Source organism: Vulpes lagopus, chromosome 11 (assembly GCF_018345385.1).
Source record: "Vulpes lagopus strain Blue_001 chromosome 11, ASM1834538v1, whole genome shotgun sequence".
Classification (NCBI taxonomy): Eukaryota; Metazoa; Chordata; class Mammalia; order Carnivora; family Canidae; genus Vulpes; species Vulpes lagopus.
In genome coordinates this window covers 29,245,542-29,272,867 of record NC_054834.1, presented here as the reverse complement: position 1 = coordinate 29,272,867, position 27,326 = coordinate 29,245,542, and the positions used below count along the sequence as shown (strand labels likewise).

Below are 27,326 nucleotides of genomic sequence, written 5' to 3'. Positions count from 1 at the left end.
AGTGATAAACTTGCAACTTTTGCCTCAAATTTTTATTTCAGCCTCATTCTGAAGTTACAGCTCACATGGGTTTAATTTCACTCAGCGCTTACTATTTTCTTGTCTTCTCTAAGGCAATGCGGGAAGAAGTCTGCTGTCAGTCTCAAGAACTCTCATTAGTGATCTCTTGTCTCTGCCGGGCGAGTCCGTTTCTCGGACCCTCAGCACTTTCATTGTATCTGGGTTTGTGATTGAGACTCGTCATTTTTCCTCAATCTGATGATCACAGTTGCTATCAGATCTGACAAATGCTCAGCTTTTATCTCTTCAAATGTTGCCTCTTTCCCATTTCTCAATTCCCTCCTTCTGGAACACTTACTAAATGCATTTCGAAATGTCCCATTCTATCTTCCACATGTCCACTCTCTATCCTCAAAACCCAACAGTGCATAAAGCCAAGGCCTGATACGTATCTGCAGAATGAATGAATGACTTAAGCTAAATCCATCATGGAAATCAGAATAAATGCACCAGTCCAAAGAAATCTGGTTAGCCATTTATAAGGGGAAAAAATCAGGCATCTCCTGGAGCCCCTCTTAATAATTGAATCTTCAACCTAGTATCTAAGTTCAGGTACAAAAACAGTGAAATCTGGGATAATTTAATGACAAGAACCAATTGCTGAGGTATGCCACTTGGGTTATGTACTTGAGGAGGGGGGCTGTGATTTGTTCTCCATTTCAAGGAAATTTGATAAAATGGCTCAGAAAATATGTAGAGCACCAACCAACATCACAATAGCATGAGACGGGGACTGAGTTCATGCTCTAAGTCTCCTTTTGGGCACTTATCATAGAACAGAAATAAGTAACAGTTTGCACCGACCGACCGTCTACTAGGACACAATCTCACAATTCTTCAAGGTAAGCATTGGTAGCAATATTTTCGGTTACTCAATGAAAGTATAAATTGAAGTGGTTTTCCCTAAGTCATCGAGTTAATGACTGGACCCAAATCTGACCCAGTGTCCTTGCTGTCCCAGAGCCCATTGTCCCAGAGCCCACGCTCCTCGCTCCTCCCGACGCCTTCCTGCTTCTCTGGATCCTCTCTGCCTCCTCAGCATTCAGAAAACCCAGCCAGCTCTCAGAGGGGACAACTGTCGTCACTCAGCGCCTTCTGCTGTGCCACCTGAACCATGACATTCCGGTTTATCCATCTCTAATAAAAACCGTGTTGGCATCATTCTCAAAAATGCTCTTTATTCATTCACACGTATTATTGCATTTAGTGTTCCTCCACACCTGGGAGCAGAAAGAGAAGGACTCCACTTTACAGAGGAGAAGCCTGGGATTCACAGTAAAGTGCTTCTCACAAGCCTGCAGGGTGAGTGATCGCAAGAGCACAACCGGAGCTGCTCTCAGCTCCCCAACCCCACCACTCCTTCTCAAAGACAGTTGGGGGTGGGGGCGTGCAGAAGCGTTCAGCCCCCGTTTGCACATACGGAATGCTCAACTTTATTAAAAATATCTTTAGCAACAAAATTAGAGAAACTATAACCAGAAACTCATACAGAATATGTATAGAAACTGTATTTCTATGCAACTTTTGACTTTTATTAAATCGTTCAAAATTTTGCCCACTTTCTTATATTCTGGGCATAGTGGTTATATTTAGAGTTAAAAATATCCAGGCATTTTAGCATCCTGTCTTCATATCATACAAACTAAGTCTTAACCCTCTCCGACCACTACTGATACCAGCAGATATCCTGCCAACAATTATTCGATTGGAAAACTTCCTTGAAACAATGTGAGTAAATAGTTTTTCCTGCAAGCTTGCATACATTAAAATACAATCATGAAAAACAGGTTGGTCAGCAATGAACACATCTGCAAATGGTGTTAAAGGCCAAGCCCAATATTAACACTGACTACCTCGACATCAATGAAAGATACTTTCAAAATAAGAAAAAATTCCAGTATCCCAAACATATATATTCTTCTGTTCCTGCAATGAACTACATGGATATCTGTATTAGGACTGTTAGGAGTCTAACAATCTCAGGATTTTTTTTTTTTTTTTTTTTTTTTTTTTTTTTTATGATAGTCACACACAGAGAGAGAGAGGCAGAGACACAGGCAGAGGGAGAAGCAGAGGGAGAAGCAGAGGGAGAAGCAGGCTCCATGCACCGGGAGCCCGACGTGGGATTCGATCCCGGGTCTCCAGGATCGCGCCCTGGGCCAAAGGCAGGCGCCAAACCGCTGCGCCACCCAGGGATCCCCAATCTCAGGATTTTTAAAGATTCTATTTATTTATCTGAGAGAAAGACAGAGAGCGAGAGTACATGTGAGCAGGGGGAGGGGAAGAGAGAGAGGGAGAGGGAGAATCCCAAGTAGACCCTGTGCAGAGCACAGAGCCTGACTTGGGGCTCAATCCCAACCCTGAGATCATGACCTGAGTGGAAATCAAGAGTCAGACGCCTAACGGAGTTATTCAGACACCCCACAATCTGAGGATTTTTAGAAGCACCCCGTGGAGGAAGAAATAAGGTATAAGACCTAAGAAAACTGTCCATAAAAAAAAGGAACAAAGCTCAGATTACCACTCAGAGAGGGGCCAGACCAAAAGGAGGACCAGTGAGTGCCTGGGTCACCCCTACTTGAGGTGGAGCTTGGGCTCCAGTTGTCAGAACCAATAAGCACACACTTGGTTGGGTGACTCTAGCACAACTCTGATGTGACACCATTCTGGAGAACCCCTAAGTCGTATTTTACTTATCGATCTTTTTCTCCTGTATATATACAGATGCACCCGTTATCCTAGAGATAATCCTGACAGGAAGGAAAAGAGACAATTATAGCTCACTGTCCACCACAAATGCACATCATCCAACTCCACAGAAACCCAGAAAGCACAGCAGGTGTGCAATGTTTCAGACACTATCATCGTCAGCTCGGATTATCTGTTTTTTGAATGGTGACCCTAACACGCTTTTCCAGTTCCAGTAAGTTTTGGTAAAATTTTTCAGCAGTGTCTTCATCTAGGTCCATCTGGAAAAGAGGCAAAGATAGGGATATAAGCAAAAAGGAAAAATAATATGAATGGCATCTGCGTAAAAGGAAGGCATTCGACATACATAAGAGAACGGGGGAAAAAAAGAACAGGGCTGGTAGGTCGGGGCTGGGGTTCCTGACTCTGAGGACGTGTCCCAAGCTCCAACCCTCAGCAAACCTACCGATGCTGCCCTTACACAGCAAGAGTGAAAGACCTGGTTTTGCTTTCTCCCCTAACTCTTGTGTATCCAGTCACAGGAGACACCAGCCAAGGGCTTTTGGAATTTAACGGACATCCACCTAATGTCCATCTTCTTCCATCAAGCACCCCAGCTGTAGCTAGGCTCACTGGCCTCCAGGTAAGAGCTCACTTACATTGCCAGGCTCCACGGAAGCTGCTGGGTGCCACGCGGCTGTGCCCTGGCCATGAGAGCTGAGTGGAAGTGGGTGGTATTGCCCACAAATCTCCTGTAAAGGCATCGGCACCCCCCTTTCCCCTTCTTCCCCTGGCTCTCTTGAGCCGTAAGAATGAGGGTCATACCCCAGGAACGGCAGAGGGTGGCTGAAGGACCCTGGGTCCTGACAATCTGGGGAGCTGCCCAACCCGCCCAAGGCTACCTCTCTCCAAAACTGCTTTTACGTGCGAGAGACCTGAGTTTCCATCCTGTTTAATCTATTAGTTAACACTCTTCTGTCCCACATAGAAAACCCAATTTTATTTTTATTTATTTGTTTACTTTAGACAGAAGGAGAGCACGCACAGGAGCATGAGCTGGGGGAGCAACAGAGGTAGAGGGAGAAGCAGGCTCTTTGCTGAGCAGCGAGCCCGATGTGGGGCTCGATCCCGGGACCCCGAGATCATGACCTGAGCCAAAGGTAGACGCTCAACCGAGCCCCTAGGCGTCCCTAGAAAATTTAATTTTAATCGATACACTCTATGTAAAAGCAAACTTTCAGCCCCTATAAAATAAAGCAACATCTCCTTTCAGGTCAACACAGAGGCTCTTTCTGCACAAAGCTGACAGGCTAAAAATGAAAACTTTTTTAACATTTTGGAAGTAACTTTTACATTCAACATAAATCTCATCAGAGTTTTCCATATGGGAACTGGAAGAGGCAAGAGTGATCTCATGCAACCCTGCCTCTGAACAGAGGAGAAAGCTAACCCCCCAAATTGATCAACGTTTTTAAAGCAAACTTTCAACGCATTTCCATAAAATGCTAATATTTTGGTTTGTAAAATGAAGCGTTTTCTCACCATTGATAAACAAGTCATGCCCTTGAGATTAACAGTCTGTTCAAACAAACTCTGAGGCCCTTCTTAAAGGGAAGTTTATTAATTTACAACAGAGTAGCCCAAGGTGTGTTCTTTGGGATTTTATTAAGTGCTACATAAAAAGTGAAGGAAAAAATAAAAAGTCATATAGTTGAGAAAAAGTGAGAAAGGGCAGAATGGGACACTGCAGACACACATACGTGAACTCCGGCACCTTCTCGGAGTCTTCCCTGGGCGAGTGTGCTCAGTGGAGGTCTCTACAAACGGGGAACACAATATGAAGCTTTTCTCAAACTTCCTTGGCCGACAAACAGCTTTTTGCAAATCTTCTCAAGGAACCAGAATCCCACAGAACATATTTTGGAAAACACTGGAGGTTCACAGGTTCATTTTTAGTAAAGAGACGCCGCGGAAGCAAGAGCACGGTTCCCTTCAGACCTCAGCTACTGACACAGACCTGATCACTGCCAATTATTTGACATCGCAGAAAAAAATTATTTGTCTCAATCTAGTTTTATTTTAGGCCCACGCCTCCCACATAAACTAGGCAGCGGAAAACAGGAGGCTGAAATAAACCCTACTCCTGACAAAAATACAGCAAAAACAGTTTTATAAGTTCAAAATAAATTTTCTTTTTCTTGTATGTAATTCCATGTTTGACTTGTTTTTAGAAGACTATCCAGAGGCTAAAATCCACAGCATCAAGGGCTTTATTTCCCCGTACTTCATCCCCTGCCTTGTGAAAAGTCCAATCTATCAAAGCTAATAATCGTCACAAGCAGAACTGAACATTCGAGGGGAAGGTAGCTTCCCTCAGAAAGACACTTTATATTCCATCCACCTTGCAATGCGTTTATTGTGCACCTACCACGTGGGAGGCAACCTGCTTGGGAAGGGGGTTTAATCCTCCCCCTCACAGAGCTTATATTTGGACACAGGAGTCCGATGTGGAAGGAATCCTACTACACAGAAGAGGTACGAGATGCCAAGAAAGCCTGTGATGGAGGCACCTGACCTGGTCTAACAGGTCACAGAAGCTGGGGTACAAGCTGAGGTCTTAAGCATAAGCAGAAATCTATCAGTTGAAAGAAGAAAGGTGGGCACCTGGGTGGCTCTGTCGGTTGAGCGTCTGCCTTCAGCTCAGGTCATGATCCCAGGGTCCTGGGATCGAGCCCCACGTCAGGCCCCCTGCTCAGCGGGGAGCCTGCTTCTCCCTCCCTCTCTGCTTCCTTCCCCCAGCTCATGCTTGTTGTCTCTCTCTCTCTCTCACAAAAAAACACATAAATAAAATATTTAGGAAAATAAAAGGAAGAAGAAGGGTAAGAGCCATTCAGGTGGACGGAAGAAGACATGCAAGACTCAGAAGCAGGAGAGAGCAGAGAACGAAAGCAGGTCAGCAGGACACCAGCGACCAGAGAGGGAAGCCGTGGGGACCAGTTCAGCAGCCGAGCAGCAAGTGTCCGTCCTCCGTGCAGCAGTGTAAATGCATTTACCTTCTGGGTCGCTACATAATTGCTTCCAAAGCCAGTGGTGGCACTCAGGTATTTGGTCAGAGGATTTAGAGACTCCGGCTTTTGGTGGAAAAGCCATACCTAGAAAGGAAGAGGATGTCAATGATTTTTTTCTTCTTCTGCCCAAGATGAGTGAAGCCAGGGGGAGTGGAGGGGATCTATAATCAGCATTTTACCAAGCTCTAAACAAACTCTAAAAATTCTCCTGGGTATCATCAGCTGTGATGTCCTCATGAACCACTAATATAATCCGAAGGAAGACAGGAGGGCAACTTGCTTAATAGTATCCTTTGAAAATTTATTTAAAGCTAAAAAAAAAAAAAAAAAAAAAAAAAAAAGCTTCATATTTTAGCTGTCTCTTCCCTTAATCTCCAAATTAAAGTTCACGTGTATAGATAGCTTTTTCAAGGTTGATACTCAGCCCATGCCACAGGAAGTACAGGTTAAAACTTGTACTATTCATTTTCATTTTCTTAATAGATATTTCATTTTCTTAATAGATAAGCACGAGCATGTGCATCGTTCACAAGATGTACATGGTAGTAAGTGAGTCTCCCTACCCTCCCAAATTTTCCAGCCACCCCTCTCTGGAACCAAGCACTCTTGCTTGGTTCTTCCAAAGAAAATCTATTTGCTTAAAAACATAGATAGCCTTTTCTCTTAACTCAAGTGGAAGCAAAACATACATACTATTCCAGACTCGGCATCTTTCACTTGAACAACAAGCCTTTCGAGAGATGTTCAGACCAGTAGAGAGCTGCTCCGTTCTTTTTTAAAGCAGCTCAGTATTCCATCTCGTGGCTGGACCGTCATTTATGAAATCAATTTCCAGGGGATCCCTGGGTGGCTCAGTGGTTTGGCACCTGCCTTTGGTCCGGGGTGCGATCCTGGAGTCCCGGGATCTAGTCCCACATCGGGCTCCCGGCATGGAGCCTGCTTCTCCCTCTGCCTGTGTCTCTGCCTCTCTCTCTCTCTATGTCTATCATGAATAAATAAATAAAATCTTTAAAAAAAAAATCAATTTCCAAGTGACGGACGTATATGTTATTTCCAGTCTATGCTATTACAAGCCACACTGCACCGAAGGATGAATACACCAGCTCATAGAACCTGAGTACGTCTATAAGATAAATACCAAAGATGAAATCGCTGGGTGAGGAGGCTGGGCGCGAATTATTTTGAAAGATCCTGCCAAACAGTCCTGGATACAGGCTGCGTCAGTCCACCTTCCTTAGCAGTGCGGGGGCATGTCCACTCCTGACGGCCCCGCCAGGTGGGTGCAATACCGAACTTTCTAGTGGCTGCTAATCAGAGGTGGAAAACAATCTTTCGTTACAGTTGTGATTTGCCTGAGTAAGACAGAGCACCTTCTCCATGACTAACACGGTTTAAAGACTCTCTTCATACCCTTTGCCCACCGTGCCAACAGATGGTCATTTCTCTTGATTTGCTGAAGCTCCTCCATACTCGTTAGTATGAAAATTAGCCCTTTCCTATGATACGAATGGCAGCTATTTTTCCTCCACAATTTGGTTAGTCTTTGGAGCATATTTATAGTGAGGATTTTGGTCACGTGAAATGGGATTATTTTAATTTAATCGAAAAGTTCACGGGTGTCTGGGTGGCTCAATCAAGCATCTGCCTTCAGCTCAAGTCATGACCTCAGGGTTTTGGGATCGAGCCCTGTGTCAGGCTCCCTGCTAAGTGGGGAGTCTGCTTCTCCCTCTCCCTCTATCCCTACCCACTGCATGCCACTCATGCTGCCTTTCTCTCTCAAATAAGTAAAATCTTGAAAAAAAGTTCCATCTTTTTTTCTTACAGTTCTAAGAGTAGCTAAGCCCCCACACTCTTAAAACTATTAAAACATATTCCCCTATTTCCTTCTAGTCATTATGTTTTTTAACTTTTGGGTGTAAATCTTTTAATTTATCTAGAATTTTGAGTGTGAGGGATGAAGAAAAGATCCTGTTCTATTTTTTGGCAACATTTGCCGGATAAGCCCTCTCCCCCACTAATCTAGAATACCGGCACCATCATTTGCCAGATCCCTGCATTCCGCGGGCCTGTCCCGAACCTTCTAGTCTACTCCCTCATCGGCCAAGTCATATGCCAACACTATACTGTTTTCATTAAGAGAGTTTTCTTAAATATCTTGAATGCTGAAATATTAAGAATCCTTTACAGTAAGCTTCCTCTCGTTTATGCCTAGAATTCCTGTTTTACAGATGATAAAAGGCTTAAATGAGTAAAAACAAAACAAACAAACAAAAAAAAAAAACGTGCCCCCGGGCCCATAGCTAGAACCTGGAGAAGTGGGATTTGAACAGAATCAGCAGAATTATAGAGCCCACACTCTGAACCACTGGCTTTCGGCCACTCCAGGTTAGCTCACGTACGGAGATGAAACTCCCATGAGGATTGCAGAGATTCTTACGACACATGCACTAGGCCCAAATCCTCATCCATCCACATCCACCAGCATCTACAACCATTACTACTTGACAATCGGAGGCATCCATCCATATTTTAGAAAATTACAGCAAAGTCACAAAATTTTAAATTGTGACACAGGTCATACTGTCCTATCCAGATCAATGCATCCTTCAGAGCCCAGATCAAGCCCTACTTAGTGAAGCAAAGCCTGTTCCCACCATCCCAGCTTCCTGTGATCATCCTCTCTGAACAGTGTAACTACTCACCACCTGATGACAGAATGTTTTATTTTCTTGCCTGTCTCCTACATTCTTTTCTTTTTTTTTCAAAATATGACCCTAAGCTCCTTAGTACCTGGGGATTTTGTCTAACTATTCCTCGTATCACTGATACTCAATATATACTTGACCTCCACATTTGATTTTCATTATCACTAAAGGATCACATACTACTTCTAGTGCTTTGACAAATACAGTGACTAAAATCGGTTTAAAAGTACTTGACAATCTGTGTTCTTACAACAAAACGCATTTATTTCTGCAACATTTACCAAAACAAGAGTGTGAACCAAATCCCTCAGTGTTTTCCTTAGCTAATTTCATTTTTTTTAAAGATTTTTTATTTATTTATTCATAGAGACACAGAGAGGCAGAGACACAGGCAGAGGGAGAGGGAGAAGCAGGCTCCATGCAGGGAGCCCGATGCAGGACTTGATCCCGGGTCTCCAGGATCACACCCAAGTTGCAGGTGGTGCCAAACCGCTGCGCCACGGGGGCTGCCCCTCCTTAGCTAATTTCAATTCAGCCAAGATTCAAGAATCTACTAAGTATAAGCTCTACAATGACAGGGGACAAATGAGCTTCATCTTGAGGGACATTTCTGATCCATTAGCAGAAGGTGCCTTTGGGGCCTTGAGTTGACGAATCATCAAAGGCATCATTTGTGTAATGAGTAATATCTGCCATTGATGGGGAAACACATGTAATCCATTTGCCATGTGTGATTTAAGGAAGTGCACTGATTTTCAAATAAGTTAACACTCGATTCTCTAATATTTAAACAGAGGAAAGAGAATCTTCATATAAAAGGAAATGGAGTTGGATGGTGTCACCTGTACTCTTGGCCTGCAAGGTGCACCTTCTCCATGGGAACTGTTGGCCCAGGCACCATCTTGCTTTGCCTGCCCCTGTGGTGTTCCGCTACTTTGCCCTTGAGCTGCTGATGGATCTTGCTTCTGCAGAAGTGCTGTCCCTACAACCATGCTCCCCAGTGCTATGGTAGACACTACACTTTGAAATTTGACTCCTCATACTCTACACTCAGCCTTATGGTCCCCCTTAGTCCAAAACAGGACCTTGATCATTCACAGAGCTTCTCTTTTCTGTTGAGAGGGTTTCCACTACCGGTGAACTGAAATTTATACCTCCTAGGCAAGCGTACAGGCAACTGCAACTCTAGTAACGTACCAGGGCTTCTGTTCCATTGTACGGCGTCAAAGTGAAAGCATTTGCAAAAAAGCGAAGCTGAGGAAAAGAAACGAACAGTCATTTTTTGTGGTGATTTAGAACAGTCACAAAAGCGACATTAAAAGAAGACATTCATTTCTTGTCATAGAACATTTCTTAAGTACTAAAAAATAAAGAAGTCTAAAAAAGAAATCTCACAATCTCTGTCGCTCCGAGCCAACCATTTTTAACAGGGAGGCATATTTCCTTCTCATCTTTTTCCTATACCTGCCATAATGGAGGGACAATTTTTTCCAGAGCTCTGCAAGAGAGAAATGTCTCCTACGAGCGGCATTTTCTAATGTGTGCTGGAGGAACACTGGTCCTGCAAGACACTCAAAACATTAACAAACGAGCAAAAACACGGTTCTGTGGTCATACCATGCTCAACCATCCCCTTCTGGGGAACTTTTAATGCATATGACCACTCTGAAAGCTCAGAGACACCCAGTTTAATATCCCTTGATGCAGGCTTCTAAAAACGATGTCATCCTGGTACTCTCGGGAGCTACGGTGCATGAGCAAAGGCACATCCCCGTAAAGAGAAGCGGGTGTGCAGGTGGTGAGGCAGCGGGGCCCCAGGGAGTGCGAAGCAGGGGTGACTAGACTGAGGAACTTCAAAAACCTCAAATGAAATGAAACTCTGCCACCTTCTGGTTCAATTTCTTAAATCCGTTCCCAATCCTCAAGTGTGTCACGTTGGCCACACGCGGAAGAGCGGAAGCAAACCAAGAACGGAGCATTCACACTCACCAGCCATATGATTGGCAGCAGTAGCGTCCACACCAAGGGAGGGAGAATCCCGTAGGTCATGTTGGTCACCATCGTACCCGGGCACACCACGCTGGAGTACAGACCCTGGCAGCACGGAGAGGACCGAGAAGAGGACTCAAACTCAGTGTGTACTGAGCCAGGCCACCAGGACACGTGTGAGTAAAGGGGGTGTGCAGATGAGCCAGGACACCAGGGCACGAAGCACGGATGCTCTGGGCTGCCCCAAGCTGCGCGAGCCACTCAGTGAGAGAGTCACGCACGGAGGACTCACTATGAGAAGCGCTGAGGATGCAAAAATTAGTAAGACAAGATCTCTGTTCTCAAGAAATTCACAGTACACAGAATGACCAAGCTTGAAGCTGGATGAGAAAAGTAGGATCCGGTCACTGGAGTTTCCCATGTATTGGCTTAATTTAAGAACGGTTTATGAATCATAGTAAGCACTTAAGAAAAAAAAAAAAAAAAAGGACATATATGGGGGCATCTGGGTGGCAGGCAGTTGAGCATCCAAGCTCCTGGTTTCGGCTCAGGTCACGATCTCAGGGTCAGGAGATCAAGCCCTGCGTTGGGCTCCGTGTTCAGCGGGGAGTCTTCTTAAGACTCTCTCTCTCTCTCCTTCTGCCTCTCCCCGCTGCTCTCTCTCTAAAATAAATCTTTAAAAAAAAAAAAATACATATACAGTACAGTCTCTGCCTTCAAGAAGTTTCTGATCTAGTAAATACCAGACAGCTAGACCTAAAGTCTGTGTCTGTCTCCCTGCAGTTCATTAGACCCACGCTGTAGCTTGAGGTTGGAGCTCCTGACAGGAGAGGTGAATGAAGGGCTGCATGTGGTTCCACAAGGACCCCCACCCCAACTGAAGAGCTCTACATCGGGTCCTTGGCCCAGGACTTGTCATTTTAGAAAGATCTGCCCTAGAAAGAGGACCCAACTACCACAGAGCGTGTGTCACCAGGAAGGGCCCTGTATGGGCTTTACTAATTCTTGGAACACTGGGATTTGTTGTACTAGTTGATTTAGTTAAATTTTCACTTTTTCTTTTTTTTTTTTTTTTAAAGATTTTATTTATTCATGAGAGACACAGAGAGAAAGAGGCAGAGACACAGGCAGAGGGAGAAGCAGGCTCCATGCAAGGAGCCCGACGTGGGACTCGATCCCAGTACCCCAGGATCACACCCTGGGCCGAAGGCAGATGCTCAACCACTGAGCCACCCAGGTGTGCCCCAATTTTTACTACATTTTACCTTACGTAGCTATTGACTATTTTAACTCTTATTTCTACTACTTTTAAGTCTCTCTTCCTAAGAGCCAAGGAGGAAAAGCTGTGGGCTGAAAACCAATCACACAGATTTTAGGAGACAGCACCGTTTGCTAAATCTCCCTTCTTGTAAAAGATGAAATTCCGAAGCTTACTTGACAACAAAACTTGAGTAAAGTCCCAAAGCATTTTATAAAAAGAGAAGCTAATCCACTCTGACCTTGTGCCCACAAGGAAGCTTCCAGAGAACAAGCAGTTGTGACAACTTTTTAAATATCTCAAGAAACCTCAGAAGGAAGCTAACAACTGGACAAACACACTGAACTCAAATAATAACAATGACAGTAATAATAATGATGATGCTGATGATAGCCGACAAAAACACACACAAGCTCATGCACACTCATGCACAGCCCACATGCCTTCCATACACACATGACGCCTACACACATACAGACAGCACATGTACAATCACATCACACACACACGCACACACATTCTGAGACCTCTAGCTCCTGGGAGTGCTCCACACCACCCCCCTCATTCAACCCTCCCAACAGACCTGTGAGACGGGCACTAGTTTCATCCCTATTTTTCAGATGAGGAACCTGAGGCGTTGGGAGAAGATACAATTTGTCTAAGGATTCAAATCCAGTTCTGGGAGATACTCTCAGCTTCTACTCTTAGACCACCCTCCTTTCTAAGAGGCATGTTTCCAGGAGATTTCGTTCTGATCTGATAGGGCATCCATTCCCGGATACGCCAGGATTGTGACTGTGTCCAAAGCATCACCAGAGAAGGTCCCACAACAGCAGACAGCTTCTCAGTCATCTTTTTATTTCTCCTTTCTCCCCAACCCCAAGCCTGGCCCGATGCCCTGAAGATGGTAAGCATTCTGTAAGTATTAGCAGGATTAAATTTCTCCCCAGTCCCACCCTCAAACAGCAGAGTCAAAGCAAACCAAGGAAAATGCCCCGAGAAAAACTAGAGATTTTCAGTTAAGGTTTTGGACCTGAGCAGGGAGAGGCATCCAAGGCAGCTACTGTAAGCTCCAGACCCCAGGGGCCACGGGGAGCCCACATAACTGCCAAAGGCCACCTTCTCCATAGAAACAGTCCCAAAAGTTGGAGTCTGCACAGAGACAGGGCTGTGGAGTCTCACCAAAGATCACCACTACCCAGGAGGCTTGGCTACTCCTGACGGTCCTCTAGCGCCTGACGTGATAAACACTAGGACATGGCACAGCTTAGTGGGAAACGTCTGACAGTCAGACAGCCCGGGCTCAAGTCTGAGCTTGACCACTAACCAGCTGTGTGACCTCTGGGTACCTCATGTCACCCGACTCTGGTGTCCTCACATGAAACTGGGAACACTCAGGCCTAGCCTCGCTGTGACAGGAGGGGCACTGAGTGACGTACACAGGGAAGGAGTACAGTATCTCAGACCCAGTAAGTACTGCCATCGTCAATAATGTCGTTCTGTTCATAAATTATAGCTCGTGAAGAGGTACAGAAGGGCAAACGAAACCTCACGTACCTAAAAGGTCAGGAGCTAATTATCTCTGCCCCAAAACTTTTAGGCACACCAACTCCCAATCTTATTCACGTCTTATCTTGTCCTCAGAGCAATCCTGCTTGAGAAACGATACTGCGTCTTCTAAATGACGACAGTTCATGGAAAGCCAACCCCGTTACTAGGAAGTCAACCATAGCTGGGAAACCACTGCCCTGCCATTCCCATCACCGGGACAGGCCTCACCCGTGGGTTGAAGTTCCGGTTCAGCGCCACACTCAGCAGGTCAACTGCATATTTGGAGGAGCTGTAAGGCTCCTGGCCTCTGCTGTGCTGGATGTCCTCAAGGTGGAAATTAGATTTCCTTGCATTGCGAGACGATGTCCAGATGAGCTGGGAGGGACTGTCCCTGTGACAGAGGAGAGGTTCCAGTTCCTGAATCTGAATGAGATAAAAGAAAAAAAAAGGAACAACAACAAAAAATAGATCAAAATCTACTGGAGGAGTACAGGTATCAGCTGTGAAACCATTGTCAATGTAGCCTGGAAGCGAACCGGTATGTCATCACTGACGGGGCTACTCTGGACGTGTGAGAGGAGGCTGGAACGACCCATGTGAGACGAGTAAGAGTTACAGACATCTGGACTGATGTTTAGCTTCATAAAGATGGATGCATATAAAGATATTTATAGGCACTTACATATACATGGATGCCCCTGCATGTTTATCCCTCTGCTCTGTTAGCCTAGAATCTACTGATCCATCAATAGCAACAAGCACCCAGATCTTGGTTTTTAATACCATTGTCCAATAAGAAGAACCAGATTTTGGGACACCTGGTGGCTCAGTTGGTTGAGCATCCAACTCTTGATTTCAGCTCAGGTCATGATCTCAGGGTCCTGAGATGGAGCCCCACGTCAGGCTCCACAGCAGCGGAGAGTCTGCTTGAGGATTCTCTCCCTCTCCCTCTCTTCCTCCTCCTGCTCAAGCTCTCTGTCTCTCTCTAAAATAAATAAATCTAAAAAAAAAGTGGCACCAGATCTCCTTAGGGAAATGGCTGATTCTAGGAAATAAATCTGATGAGGCTGAACCATCTTGTAATGCCAGAAAGAACATGCTCAAAAAGAAAACCATGCGGATGAGGCTATACCAGAGAGATGCAGGATCCAACAGAAAGAGCCCTCAATGGCCCAAACTCAAATAACTGGGGGAAATAACTAGTATTGCATCATCCTTTTTTTTTTTTTAAAGATTTTGTTTATTTATTTGTGAGAGACACACAGAGAGAGGCAGAGACACAGGCAGAGGGAGAAGCAGGCTCCATGCAGGGAGTCCCACATGAGACTCAATTCCAGAACCCTGGGATGGCGACCTGAGCCAAAGGCAGACTCTGTCCACAACCACTGAGCCATGCAGGTGCCCCAATAAAGTAGTATTTCCAGCTCCAAGTAGAAAATACATATCCACAAGCCCATGGGAATATGATAAGTGATTTTTGCAGCGTTACTGAGGTATACTTGACCAAGAAATGACTGAATGGAGCATCAGATGGAGAACAGACAATCTCTTTTGCAGAAAAATTCCAAACAATTCATGTAGCTAATGAAACCTTCGGGGTGTCAAACACAAACCCTTCAGTACGAGCTACACATAGGAAGTCTCCTCCAGAGAATGCAATATGGAAAGGGAGAGAAAACCAAAAAAAAAGAGACTTTATAATGAAAAACCTGACCAAAAAAAAAAAAAAAAAAAAAAAAACCTGACAAACACTCCCTCGAGTCGGATGATCAAAGAGAACATCAATACCCACAAGTCACAGCGACAGCTGATGATGCCCTTGATGCGATGTGATGAGAATGGGACTTCACCTCTGTGGTCCTCCTTCCGCAGACACAGTACTCAAGTCTAACCACGAGGAAAACCTCGGACAAATCCCGACTGAGGCAGAGCCTACAGCATACCTCAGCAGGGACCCTCGAAAAACTGTCAAGGTCATCAAAAACAAGGAAATCTGAGAAACTGTCACAACCAAGGGGAGCCCAAGGAGACAGCCACTACATGTACTGTGGTACCCAAGAGGGGATCCTGGACGTGACAAAGGACATTAAGCAAAACTGAAGAAATCTGGATCAAGTTTGGAGTTTTGGTTAATAATAAGGCATCACAATTGGTTCTCAGATTGTGACAAATGTATCCCAATAATGTAAGAGGTTAGTAGCAGAGAAAACTGGGCCGGGCAGCAGGGGGTGGGCCATAGGAACTCTGCACTAGCTCTGCAACGAATCTGCAAATCTAAAACTATTCTATAACAAAAACCGTATTAGAGAAAAACCTAGAAAGGCTTCCAGATGCGTGCCCCATTTGCAATGAACAGATAAGTCAAATGCAGTCAGGATGAAATCAGTTTCACTGGTTCCTGGACGGTAATACTACACTGTGCTCGGGACTCCAGAGAAATTACCTCCACTCTTTGTAACAACCCTAAAGGTTTGATTACATCACCTATAATCAAACTGGGGATGGATGATCCATTTGCACAACGCATTTACACTGGAACCCAGAATGCTAGTTTGTATTCCAGGAGAAGTGGTAAGATTGTTAAATCGAACCTGAAGAGAGTGGGAAGTGCTCTACGCCTTCTGATTATTTTACTTGATAAATCACTTCCTAAACCCTTGCCGAGAGACACCTGGGTGGCTCAGTGGTTAAGTGTCTGCCTTTAGCCCAGGGCGTGATCCTGGAGTCCCAGGATCGAGTCCCATATCGGGCTCCCTGCATGGAGCCTGCTTCTCCCTCTGCCTGTGTCTCTGCTTCCCTCTTTCTCTCTCTGTGTCTCTCATGAATAAATAAATAAAATCTTAAAAAAAAAAAAAAAACCCTTGCCGATATCCCCACTGATACCAGGATACACAGGGACAGGTCACATCATCGGGACACCTGTGACCATTGTCCCCATGGCCACCACTGCCATTCCCCCAACCCAGATGACCCAAATACCTGATCTCCTGAACATTAATTTTTAGACACTAGATTTATCATAAAATTAACAGACTAGTAATAATTATCTTCTTTTATTACCAACTAATTTAATAATTCAAAGAGAAGGCAAAGAACGAGTTTTATATTAAAAAGATAAAGGAAACAGTAGATAATGGATCTGTGTAAAGGTATAAAGAAAGGCAAGAACTGAATCCCATTCTGACTTTACATTTTAATTAACTTTTGTCATTGAAAAAGTGACATCGTATCATGTTAAATCAATAGTATGAAAGGTTATAGAATGAAACATGAAGCTCCCCCCCCATGAACTGGCACCCCAGTTCAAGGCAACCAGTGCTCCCAATTTCATCCGTATCATTCTAGAAATGTTATGTACGTTTATATACTCATATACTCTATGTAAACATGTATCTTCTTTTATTTCTACAAATGAGATCACACTATGCATGCTGCACCCTGCCATTCCTTCTTCATGATAAAATGCGAGAGGCCAGGAACCTGGGTGGCTCAGCGGTTGAGCATCTGCCTTCGGCTCAGGGCATGATCCTATGGTCCCCAGATTGAGTCCCACATCAGGCTCCCTGCATGGAACCTGCTTCTCCCTCTCCCTCTGCCTCTCTCTCTCTGCCTCTCTCTCTCTGTCTCTCATGAATATATCAATAAAATAAAAAAAATAAAAAAAATAAAAAAAAACACGAGAGGCCATCGCACATAAGTGCAAAACGTTTACCTCATTTCTTCTCATGGATCCATAATATTCCAACGTCTGCCTCTATCTTCATTTACTCTAAATACGAGCAAGTACTCAAAGAGTTCCAACGTTAAGGGAAATTAAGCTGACAGTGGAGAAGAGTGCTGGTGAAGACAGAGGTGTCAGAAATGTGGGTTCTGTGCAGGCCAACCCGGCAACAGGAGCTGATCCTCCAACACCGAGCAATTCTAGGCAACCAGCAACAAAGCCGGGCATTACTTAATCTAGGTATTAAAGCTGTCCTCTGGGTTACACGTGAGGCAAGAACACGGAACAAGCCAGACAAACTACGCAGCTCTTGTTTACGTGTACCTGTACGCCTGGAACTGTAACACACGGTACCGACGCCGAAGCATCAGAAACCAACATAATAATAAAAGACTAATTACGAATTTGCTGTTTAACAATGGCTTGCCCACCACCCCATCCTATCTGGCAGCCAGCCCAGTTTCAAAGGCCGTTCAGAGCAGGACCCGTACTTTCTCACAGTTCTGCACGCTGTTTCTGAAGGCGCTTATGTTTCCTTCTCACTCTGTCTCTGCCCTCTAGAGTTGATGTCAAAAGAAAAAAAAAAAAAAAAAACAGAAAAAAACATATACATCGATACACTGCTTTAGCGAAGCAATGTTTTCATAGAGTGCAGGGATCACTCAATTCAAATACTCAAGCATCCAACGTTAGCCATAAGCTAACGAGCTGAGCAAACAGGCCCAAGATGAGGCCACACAAGCCTTTAGGGTTAGAGCACTAAAGTGAGTGAATTGGGCCCCAAGTCTCTTTACCAGAATAAAGTGGCCAAAGACGTTGGTTTCAAAGACCTCCTGGAGGCCATCGGCAGTGACTTTGTCTTCCTGGGTCAGCAGTCCTTCAGCTGTGGAGAACATATGAATCACTTTTCTGAAACAGAAGACAATTGCATGCCTTTGAAAAGCTTCTTTAATTGAAGATACTGAAAAATAGTCCCTGCTGCTTTCCCCTGCCCCCAAACTACATTTTCCTTGATCCTATAATATCAAGAATAAAAATACCCATTTCTCAGATTGTGTTATTGTGAATCTATAAATACGATGCAAAAATGCTTCCTTCCCCTCCTACCCCCCACCCGCCCTGCCACCCTAGCCCCGATTCAGAGAAGTATTCACGTTAGAAGTCAGACTACCAATAGGACCCTGGCTCCAAAAAACTGCTGCTGAAACTCTTCTCACTTTTTTCCACGTCATGTCGCAGATGAACCTCTCTGGGGGAATAAGAGCCATGCCAAGGAGCAAAAGTCTTCCCCTGCACAAGCTGTTGGGTAACTGCCAAAGCTACACAGGTTGGTTTTTTTTACTAGGAATTCTTAAAGCACCAAGTGGATTAACACGGTGATTTGCTGTGAGATCAAATTAGTAGGTCAAGACCTGGGTGTGTGTGTGTGTGTGTGTGTGTGTGTGTGTGTGTGTGTGATGGAAGAGAAGTAAAACAAAAGTAGCAACGTAGGAAGGAGCATGCAGGAAGAGTGAGAATATCTACCTGTAAGTTTACTAAGTCACAGAAAAATATTTAGTTCTTTTATTTTTTTTATTTTTTTTTTTTTTATTTTTTTTAGTTCTTTTATTTTTAAAGATTTTATTTATTTGGCAGAGAGAGAAACGCGGAGGCAGGGGGAGAGGCAGAGGGGGAGGGAGAAGCAGGCTCCGTGCCAAGCAGAGCGCTGGATGTGGGGCTCCATCCCAGGACCCCGGGATCATGACCTGAGCTGAAGGCCGACGCCCAGCCGATGGAGCCCGAGGCGCCCCTAGATTCAGTTCTTACTGTGGGTCGTGGCCAGACCTTTCGGTAGCACGTCTGTGCTACCACGTACTGAGACTCTCCCAGGGAGGCCTTTCCTTCGGCGCATTTACCAGCCTACGGGCCAGAGCACCTGCCACAGCTCCAGGGGACGCTTCCAAAGCAGCCGTCCCGGGTACTGACAACCCTGGACAATCTCAGGACAGCTCTGCCGAATCCCGACATGACCCTGCTACGAGGCACATCCAGGCAGATCAAAAATGGACCCTCTGCAGCATCGAGCCACCTGGAATGTCCCAGAGACCTGGAGCACCCTAAGGCCCAGGACGTGCAGCATTCTCCACAAAAGATGGGTGCTCTTCCTTCATGACGTGGCTGCAACACTTCCCGTCCTTATTCTTCTCACCCGGCCCTCAGCCCCCAACTTAACCTACCGAGGGCAAAACCAGGCAAAAAAAAAAAAAAAACCCGAACCTGACTCCTCCCACTCAGTTCATCTAGAAAATGGACATTACCTTGAAAAGAGGCCACAGAAAAGTGCTTTGATATTCAGCTGTGGATTGGGCATGATCCCAGCGTTCAGATAGACGTAGTCTAATCTCTGAAACCTGTGAGGAAAACAAGACCAGATTGTTCTTTTTCTCTAGAGCAACTGGAATAAAGAAGCCCTACAATGGATGGAAAAATGCTCTCTGCACCCAAATAGTGGCCACAGCCAGCTGAAGGGGACGCATGGCACATCCGCTGACACCGCTTTTCTCAACAGGGTTTCTCCAGCCATAGTAAACAGTAAATATTTGAGTATTCTTTTTTTTTTTTTTTACAGTGGCTTCAAACAATTTGGGGAGCTATAATGGGCTTTGAAGTTACGTCTACTCAGATGGATACTCCTTCCAGCTTTGTCCTCCCAATTGACACTGCACACCTAATTACGTAACCCTCTGTCCATTAAACCCACTCTCTTTCTGGTCTTAGGATGTCTTCTACTTTTTTCTTAAGATTCACATCTTTCCTAGGATAAGTAAAATATATGTAATATTCGTGATCGCCCAAACTGATCCATCAATGCTGGAGGCTGAGTGTCAACGTATCTACTAAGGCAACAGAGCCAAGTGGAAACCCTCCACTCTTCAGGGCCAGGTGCTCGGGAATCACAAAATGAAGAAAGCTCACAGGAAGACAATGACATGACAGACGCTGAATGGGGGAAGGCGCTCCTGGAAAGCTCCCTACAGGACACCTGTCACGGAGAGAACAGTGATGTGCGGACTTGTGAGAGCTTTTTCGTTTTTAAACCTCCATAAGCCTTAATGTAGCGTATTCCTCTAGGGCCAAGCCTGCCCTCGTGATACAGGCACCGTGAATATTCACAAGATCTCCTACAATTCTACACATTACACTGTCTCCGTGCCCTCTTCTGCAACGCCCAAGACCGTACGGGCCACAGTTACCTTAAAATACATCCACGTTACCAATGCAGACTGCACGCAAACATCTCTTGATCATCCTATAAGTAATTAACAGCCAAATGACTCTAGTTACTAAACTTTCTGTTTAAAATGCTGATGTGGGGGATCCCTGGGTGACTCAGAGGTTTAGCGCCTGCCTTCAGCCCAGGGCGTGATCCTGGAGACCCGGGATCGGGTCCCGCAACAGGCTCCCTGCATACAGCCTGCTTCTCCCTCTGCCTGTGTCTCTGCCTCTCTCTCTCTCTGTATGTTTCATGAATAAATAAATAAAATCTAAATAAATAAGTAAAATGAGAGACTTTTTAAAAAATTTAAAAAATTAAAAATAAAAAATAAAATGCTGATGTGTACTACTGGGCCATCCATGTAAGCGCCATGAAGTCATGCGGGCCCATCTATTTTTTTCTTTAAATTCATTTAGTTAACATATAGTGTATTATTAGCTTCAGGAGTAGAATTTAGTGATTCATCAGTTATATATAGCACCCAGGGCTCATCCTATCACATGCCCTCCTTAGTGCCTGTCACCCAGTGACCCCATCCCCTCACCCACTTCCCTTCCAGCCACCCTCAGTTTGTTTCCTAGAGTTAAGAGTCTCTTATGGTTTATCTCCCTCTCTGTTTTCATCCTATTTTATTTTTCCTTCCCTTCCCCTGTGTTCATGTTTTGTTTCTTAAATTCCACATACCAGTGAATTGTCTTTGACTGACTTATTTCACTTAGCATGAACCCTCTAGTTCCATCCATATTATGGCAAATGACAAGATTTCATTCTTTCTGACGGCTGAGTAATATTCCCTTGTATACATACCACCTTTTCTTCATCCACTCATCTGTCGATGGACATCTGGGCTCTTTCCATAGTTTGGCTACTGTGGGCATTGCTGCTATGAGAACTGGGGTGCAGGTGTCCCTTCGGGTCACTACATTTGTACCTTTGGGGTAAATTCCTAGTAGTGTAATTGCTGGGTCGCAGGGTAGCCCTACTTTCAACTCTTTAAGGAACCTCCACGCTGTTTTCCAGAGTGGCTGCATCCCCACCAGCAGTGTAAGAGGGTTCCCCTTCCTCCACATCCTTGCCAACATCTGTTCTCCTGACTTGTTCATTTTAGCCATTCTGATGGGTGTGAGGTGGTTTCTCATCATGGTTCTGATTTGTACTTTCCTGATACTGAGTGATGTTGACCATTTCTTCCTGTGTCTGTTGGCCTGGAATGGGCTATTCCTAACTGAGGATGAAGGTTCTTTTCTGCTAAATGAGGAAATATAACTAAATCTATACAAAACAGAAAGCCAGCTGGCTGAGAAGGTTTGGGCAAAGGAATGCCTGAAACCTGATATGAGCTCAAGACTTCTGTCCTGACTCTCGGGTTTTTACCTCAGTAAGGACATTTACTGTGCAGCTTCACAGACTCGGGAACTCATATTTGTGGAAGAGTAGGAGACATCAAACCTAGAAAATCTCCTTAGTTCTGTAGAAAGATAATGTGGCAGAAAATTCTAGGAGAAATGACATTTCACAAGAGGCTAAGGCTGAAACTAGAAGAGTGGAGTGAAGAAAACAAGCCCCACCTTTGCTCTATAACTTGTACATTTGGAACAGAAAAATGCAAATGGGCTAGCAGCCCCCGTACATGAAACACGAAGTTGTATTCTTTAGGAAAATGCCTTTACAAAAAAGGCCTCCCTTGTTTTCACTGAACCTCACTTTACTGTCCAAGAAAATAAAGCAGTTCTTGTTTCTTAAGGACTTCAATAACAAAAATGTTTGAAAATTAATTATTCTGCATACCTTTGGGGCTGAGTATGGACTAGTGCGGGGCTCTTGAGCTTTTTGGATCATAAATTCTCCCTAGAATTAAAAAAAAAACAAAAAACAAAAAACAAAAAACAAAACAACAAACTATGCCCTCTTTCCCCAGAAAAAAAATGCATTGGGCACCTATATGCAATTCTGTGTACACTCTCTAGGGAGTTAGACATCCAAAGACTCTATTCCTTCAGATGCCAAGTATTTCTCAAATGCCTATTACACACCGATTACCACGCATATGCAAACACATCTTTACAGGCCTGTGGGGGGGGGAATCTCTGAAGAAATGGGGTACCAATGGGGGTTCTAAGTCCAACCCATTCAATATCCCGTCCTACAACCTTCTCAGGCACCTGCCCAACCTACTTAGCAAAGTTGTACATGGAGGAAAGATGCGAAAACCATATTCAGAAAGGAGTTACCATAATGTCCACACAACTAGCCATACATCAAGGTGCACTCAAATTAATCCTCATGAAATAAGCATGACTAGGACTAGGCGTGAAAATGTGCTACCGAGACACCACAGGTCACTCTAGAACACAACTTCTCACACTGCACCTGTTTCTTTTCAGGCTTTCCTCTTTCTGATCTTGTCCACTGCTGTGTCATGCGATCATGGGCGAGAAAAGCCACTAACCAGAGGTGTTACCTTTGCTTGAGCTCGCTGGAGGCCCGGATGACCGACTTCAGGTTGCTGACATCCACCTGCACGATGCTGACCTCGGCGGCGGGGTGAGAAGCCAGCAGATCAGCGCTGACAGCTTCCGCTTTGCTCATGTTCCTGCATGCCAAACACACGTGCAGCTCGTCGTCCTCCTCCAGCAGCCGCTTGCAGAGCGCGAGGCCCACGCCACTGACAGGACAGTTCAGACACAGAACACGCATTAATGCCGACAGTGCCAAACGGAGGCATTGCTCTCTGGTTCGGAAAACTACCTCCGCCAACGTGGGCTCCAGTGCAGGGCCCAGGCAGAGAAAAAAGACTCAAAGGTTTTTTTAAAAGAAGGGACAACCCCCCCACCCCAACTTGAATAGTCAGTCACGTGCTCAGGATGCTGTCCAGTTTGTGTTTCTCTCATTTTGCAAAAAGTGCACTGCGCGCAGAGCTGTCTTTTCATCAGCGGGCACCCAGCCGGCGCTTTTCATTTTATGCCTGTTAGGACACTCGGGAGAGTGATTCAGTCCGTCACCAGCGAGAGCTGAACAGAACATCGTGGTGGCTGTTTGCTGGGTTGCTCAAGGGCAGGGGCTCTACTACCTGTTGCCACCATCCTGAGCAAGAGCAAGAGCCATTCCCAGGAAGGAACAGATGGCTCTTTACCTAAACAGCAGGAGGCAGGTCCCCCTCAGTAAGGACAAATAACCCCTGCTGCCACTTTCTAATTGAAGACTCCACTGATTAAGCAGCAGGTAAAGAGAGGAAACAGGAGATGGGCGCCTGGGAAGGGGGGGCGCACAGGGCACAGGTCAAAGACAGATGAACCACTTCAGGAACGGCATCTGCAAGTGCATGGGGATTGAGGGCACCAGGCAGACCAGCTGGGCAGGGCTGCACCCCAAGCCAGGGCCCTCTCAGCAGAGCATCAAATACATGCACGTTTATTCCTCCTCCCTGAGCAGAGTGGGTCTTTACGATGAACATCCAATGGCATCCATCACGAAATCCGCAAAACAAAGAAACACACCAAAACAGTTCTGAGTTGGCTCCAGGCCCTGGGCTCCTGCAGCACCAGGTGGGGGGTTCAGGGCACCCAGGGGAGGACACTCACAGACACCTGCACCGCTGGCTCAGCTAAGGGGGGTGTGGCTAGGGCACATCTGATGGGATGACATTTGACCCATCCTCTCTGCCTTAATCCCCCAAGACCTCCCCCTGCAACAGGCCTGCAAACAGAATGGTTTGATGGGTGTCATCCTGCCCGTGATCTTCACAGAAGAGGCTGAGTCCACAGGGGCAGCCCTGGAACAATTAGGAAGTGGCAGCAGGGGTTATTTGCACTCTTCCCACGTCTTATCAGGTGGAGGGTGATTTTTATTTTTTATGATTTTATTTATTTATGCATGAGAGACACAGAGAGAGAGAGAGGCAGGGACACAGAGGGAGAAGCAGGCTCCATGCAGGGAGCCCCATGCGGGACTCGATCCCGGGACCCCGGGGTGACGGCCTGGGCCACCCAGGCGGCCCGGAGGGTCACTAAGATGTGTCGCGGGGTCTGCTTCGTGCTGTTTGCAACGACACCCCCGCCCCCTGGGGCCCCCGATCACCGAGGGCGCCTCACCTGCTGGCCCCGGTGACCAACACCACCTTCCGCATGGCCTCCCGCCGCCGCCGCCGTCGCCGCCGCCGTCGCCGCCTCCCTGCCGGGCAGCGGAGGCCGGCGCCCGCCGAGGCCACGCCCACGATGCCGCCGCCGCCCAATCAGAGCCCGCCTGGTCCCTGACGTCACGGCCTCCGCGCTGGGCCCTCCAATCGCGGCCCGCGCTGCGCTCCGGGGGCCGGGGCCGGCATGGGGTGACCTAGGCCGAGGGGCGGGGCCGCGCCCGGGCCAATCCGGAGAGTCCGACCCGAGGGCGCAGGTGTCCCCGGGCGCCGCCCCTCCCGCACCTGCGGCTCGCGGTCCAGGTGCTCCCTGCGGCGGGCGCGGGGCTCGGGGGCGCGCGGGGCGTCTCCGCCTGCAAACGCCTCGGCCTGGGGGAAGGGCTTGGGCCTAGGAACGAAAGGTTTGGGTATTGTCGACCTTGTTTTCCACTCCTTTTTTGGAACTGCGGCTCTAGAAACTCGGGAGCTGTAGCGTTTTGCGGGCCGGCTTCTGGTGACCCCAGACCTGCTCTTTCTCTTAAAAAAAAAAAAAATCGCCTTTGGAAAAATGAACATGGATTTCAGTAAAACGTGTCTGTAGAATCACGCATGAATTTACCAATTTTCAAAAATTGGAACATGGCATGAATCAGAGTGTCCAAGAACTTCATAGGACATTATGGGCGCTGTACTGGAAGCTCCTACTTCAGTGTTTCTCAAACTCTGTGGTAAAGGGCCCTTTATGGTTTTCCAAGCCATCCCAGATGGGTACTTTTGGAAAATATAGTAGCAATGGATTATTAGAAAAATGAAATAAAAAGGGAAGGATGCAAAGCACAAGCCCCATTTTTTAATTATTATTATTATTACTAGATTCAACATGTAAAAGGATCTTCAGCCAAACTGCTATTGACATTTCTAAGGCCTATTCCAGGTTTCTGTATGTGTCCTGAACTCCACGCACCATGTGCCCGACTCTAGGGAACACACTTTAATCTACTTCATGGCCTCTTTCAGAGTTTCAATTATTTATGTCCAGCAATGCGCCCTGAGCAACGGGAGACTGATAGCATTTATACTGGCTTCTGAACTCATAGAGGTCTTGATTAATTTGATATTGTAACAGCACTCCAACTTGCTTCTACTCACGCACTCCCTGCTTGCTGACCTAAGTCCCTTGGTCTGCAGCAGAACTAACCTACTTTCCTTGAAATCTGCAGACCACTGGCCTTAAGGAGTAAAGAACCAAACTTCTCCAGAAGATAAGATCTGACTACATAGATTCAAAAACAGCTGCTGTGGATACTGGCAGGCCCGTTCAGGGTCATGTCAACATTCAACTAACCACCTGGGCTCATGCTTCTCCTCTGTACAGCCCACCCCCTCTCTCCTCCCATGCCTTCCCCTTTAAAATCCTCTACCTTTGCCTGGATGGGAAAATGGTCTTTGGAGAATCTAGGCCACCATCATTCCAGGTTGCCGGCTTCCTGAATAAAGCAAACTGTGCTTTCTCACTGTCACGTGTCTCTCGAGTGTTGATTTCCACAGGTAAGCAGCCGAACCTGAGTTCAGAACTGGTTCTCTGTCCAGTAACAATATTGACTACTGTAGTGATCTTATACCATAAAATCGTATTCAAAAAATAAATCCAGTTACTTGAATATTAGATTCCCAAAGCATTAAAATGTCTTTATTGTCATCTGGGTGGAACTCAGCTCCTACCTTTATGCCACTTTCCACCATTCTAAAGAGACCACGCTTTAACAATATTTTCTGGGAGTTCTAGAATAAAATTAACCCCAATCTTTACAGTCTAGACCCAAAGGCTCCTTTTAAAATGTTCTAGGGCTCAGAAGTGACACATAAAAGGAATAAGATTGTGGGGCTATTCTATGAAAAACTCATTCCTATAAAGACAGAGGAGGGCCTGGGCTCTTGGAGAGTCAGCATCACCACGATCTTGGGATGACAACCAGTGTAGGACCCACTACAGGGAGCCCAAAGCAAGAACGGCAGTCTCCTACTAGCATGATGTCCATCCAATCCAAGCGAGGAAACCTTGGGCTTTGCTTCCCTCTTTCAATTCAGGTTGGACCTTTCAAGGTCCTTCAACCTTCACGAGATGGGATGAACCACTAGAGGTGCTAGAGAGACCAGGAGAACAGAAATCTGTTGCAACAGATGTCATTGGACTTTGTATTTTAAAAATATTTTATCACACGTAGGATATGTCAGTAATTGTTACAATATACAGTGTATTCATAGGTAAGTATGGCTTTCATCATCCCGAACTAGTCATCTTGAGTTTATGCTGTTCCTGGGCTGTTTTCCTGGAAAAAGAAGAAATTGGTACACAAAGATCCCATTTATCCCTGGCAACCCTTGGCCCCTTGAACAGAATAGTAATTGTAGGGACACCTGGGTGGCTCAGCAGTTGAGAGCCTGCCTTCAGCTCAGGGTGTGATCCCAGAGTCCCGGGATCGAGTCCTACATCATGCTCCTGCAGGAAGCCTGCTTCTCTCTGCCTGTGTTTCTGCCTCTCTCTCTCTGTCTCTTATTATTTATAAGTAAATATATAAATCTTTAAAAAAATAGTAAATGTAGCGCTTCCACCTTTGACTATTTACTACCTTATAAAATAAATTTGCCTCTACCGTAAATGCTGAAACTGATTTCTGGCTCTTTTGGTGGTGCCTGACATAGTCCTTAGGTAGACAAAGATGAGTAAAGGTACCTTTAGCACCCACGACTGACATCTATTTTGGGTCCCTAGAAACCTCTCCAGAATTGACTTGCCTCTGGATTACAAACAGGGGCAAAAGAACAGCTGCCAGCAGGGCCACATAGCTTTTCTTGTGGGTAGCTTTCATCCGTCTCCTCTTCAAACACATTCAGCCTGGCCCAAACCTACTTCGAGAG

The 27,326-nt window shown here is 45.8% G+C and overlaps 1 protein-coding gene across 2 annotated transcripts; it reads right to left on the bottom strand.

Annotated features, from left to right (window-relative positions):
- Positions 1-2,339: 2,339 nt before the first annotated feature.
- On the bottom strand, positions 2,340-24,487 carry HSD17B7 (hydroxysteroid 17-beta dehydrogenase 7). 2 transcript variants are annotated; one of them, XM_041773210.1, is made up of 9 exons: positions 24,388-24,487; positions 22,758-22,961; positions 19,338-19,430; positions 17,835-17,949; positions 13,548-13,742; positions 10,511-10,615; positions 9,719-9,775; positions 5,802-5,900; positions 2,340-3,029 (listed from the first exon to the last, which is right to left on the bottom strand). In XM_041773210.1, the coding sequence occupies exons 1-9, from the start codon at positions 24,420-24,422 to the stop codon at positions 2,928-2,930; spliced, it is 1,005 nt and encodes a 334-aa protein (XP_041629144.1). In that variant the 5' UTR covers positions 24,423-24,487; the 3' UTR covers positions 2,340-2,927. The 2 variants fall into 2 exon arrangements, with proteins under 2 accessions (XP_041629144.1, XP_041629143.1); XM_041773209.1 differs by lacking the exon at positions 2,340-3,029 and adding an exon at positions 4,031-4,565.
- Between the last annotated feature and the right edge of the window lie 2,839 nt (positions 24,488-27,326).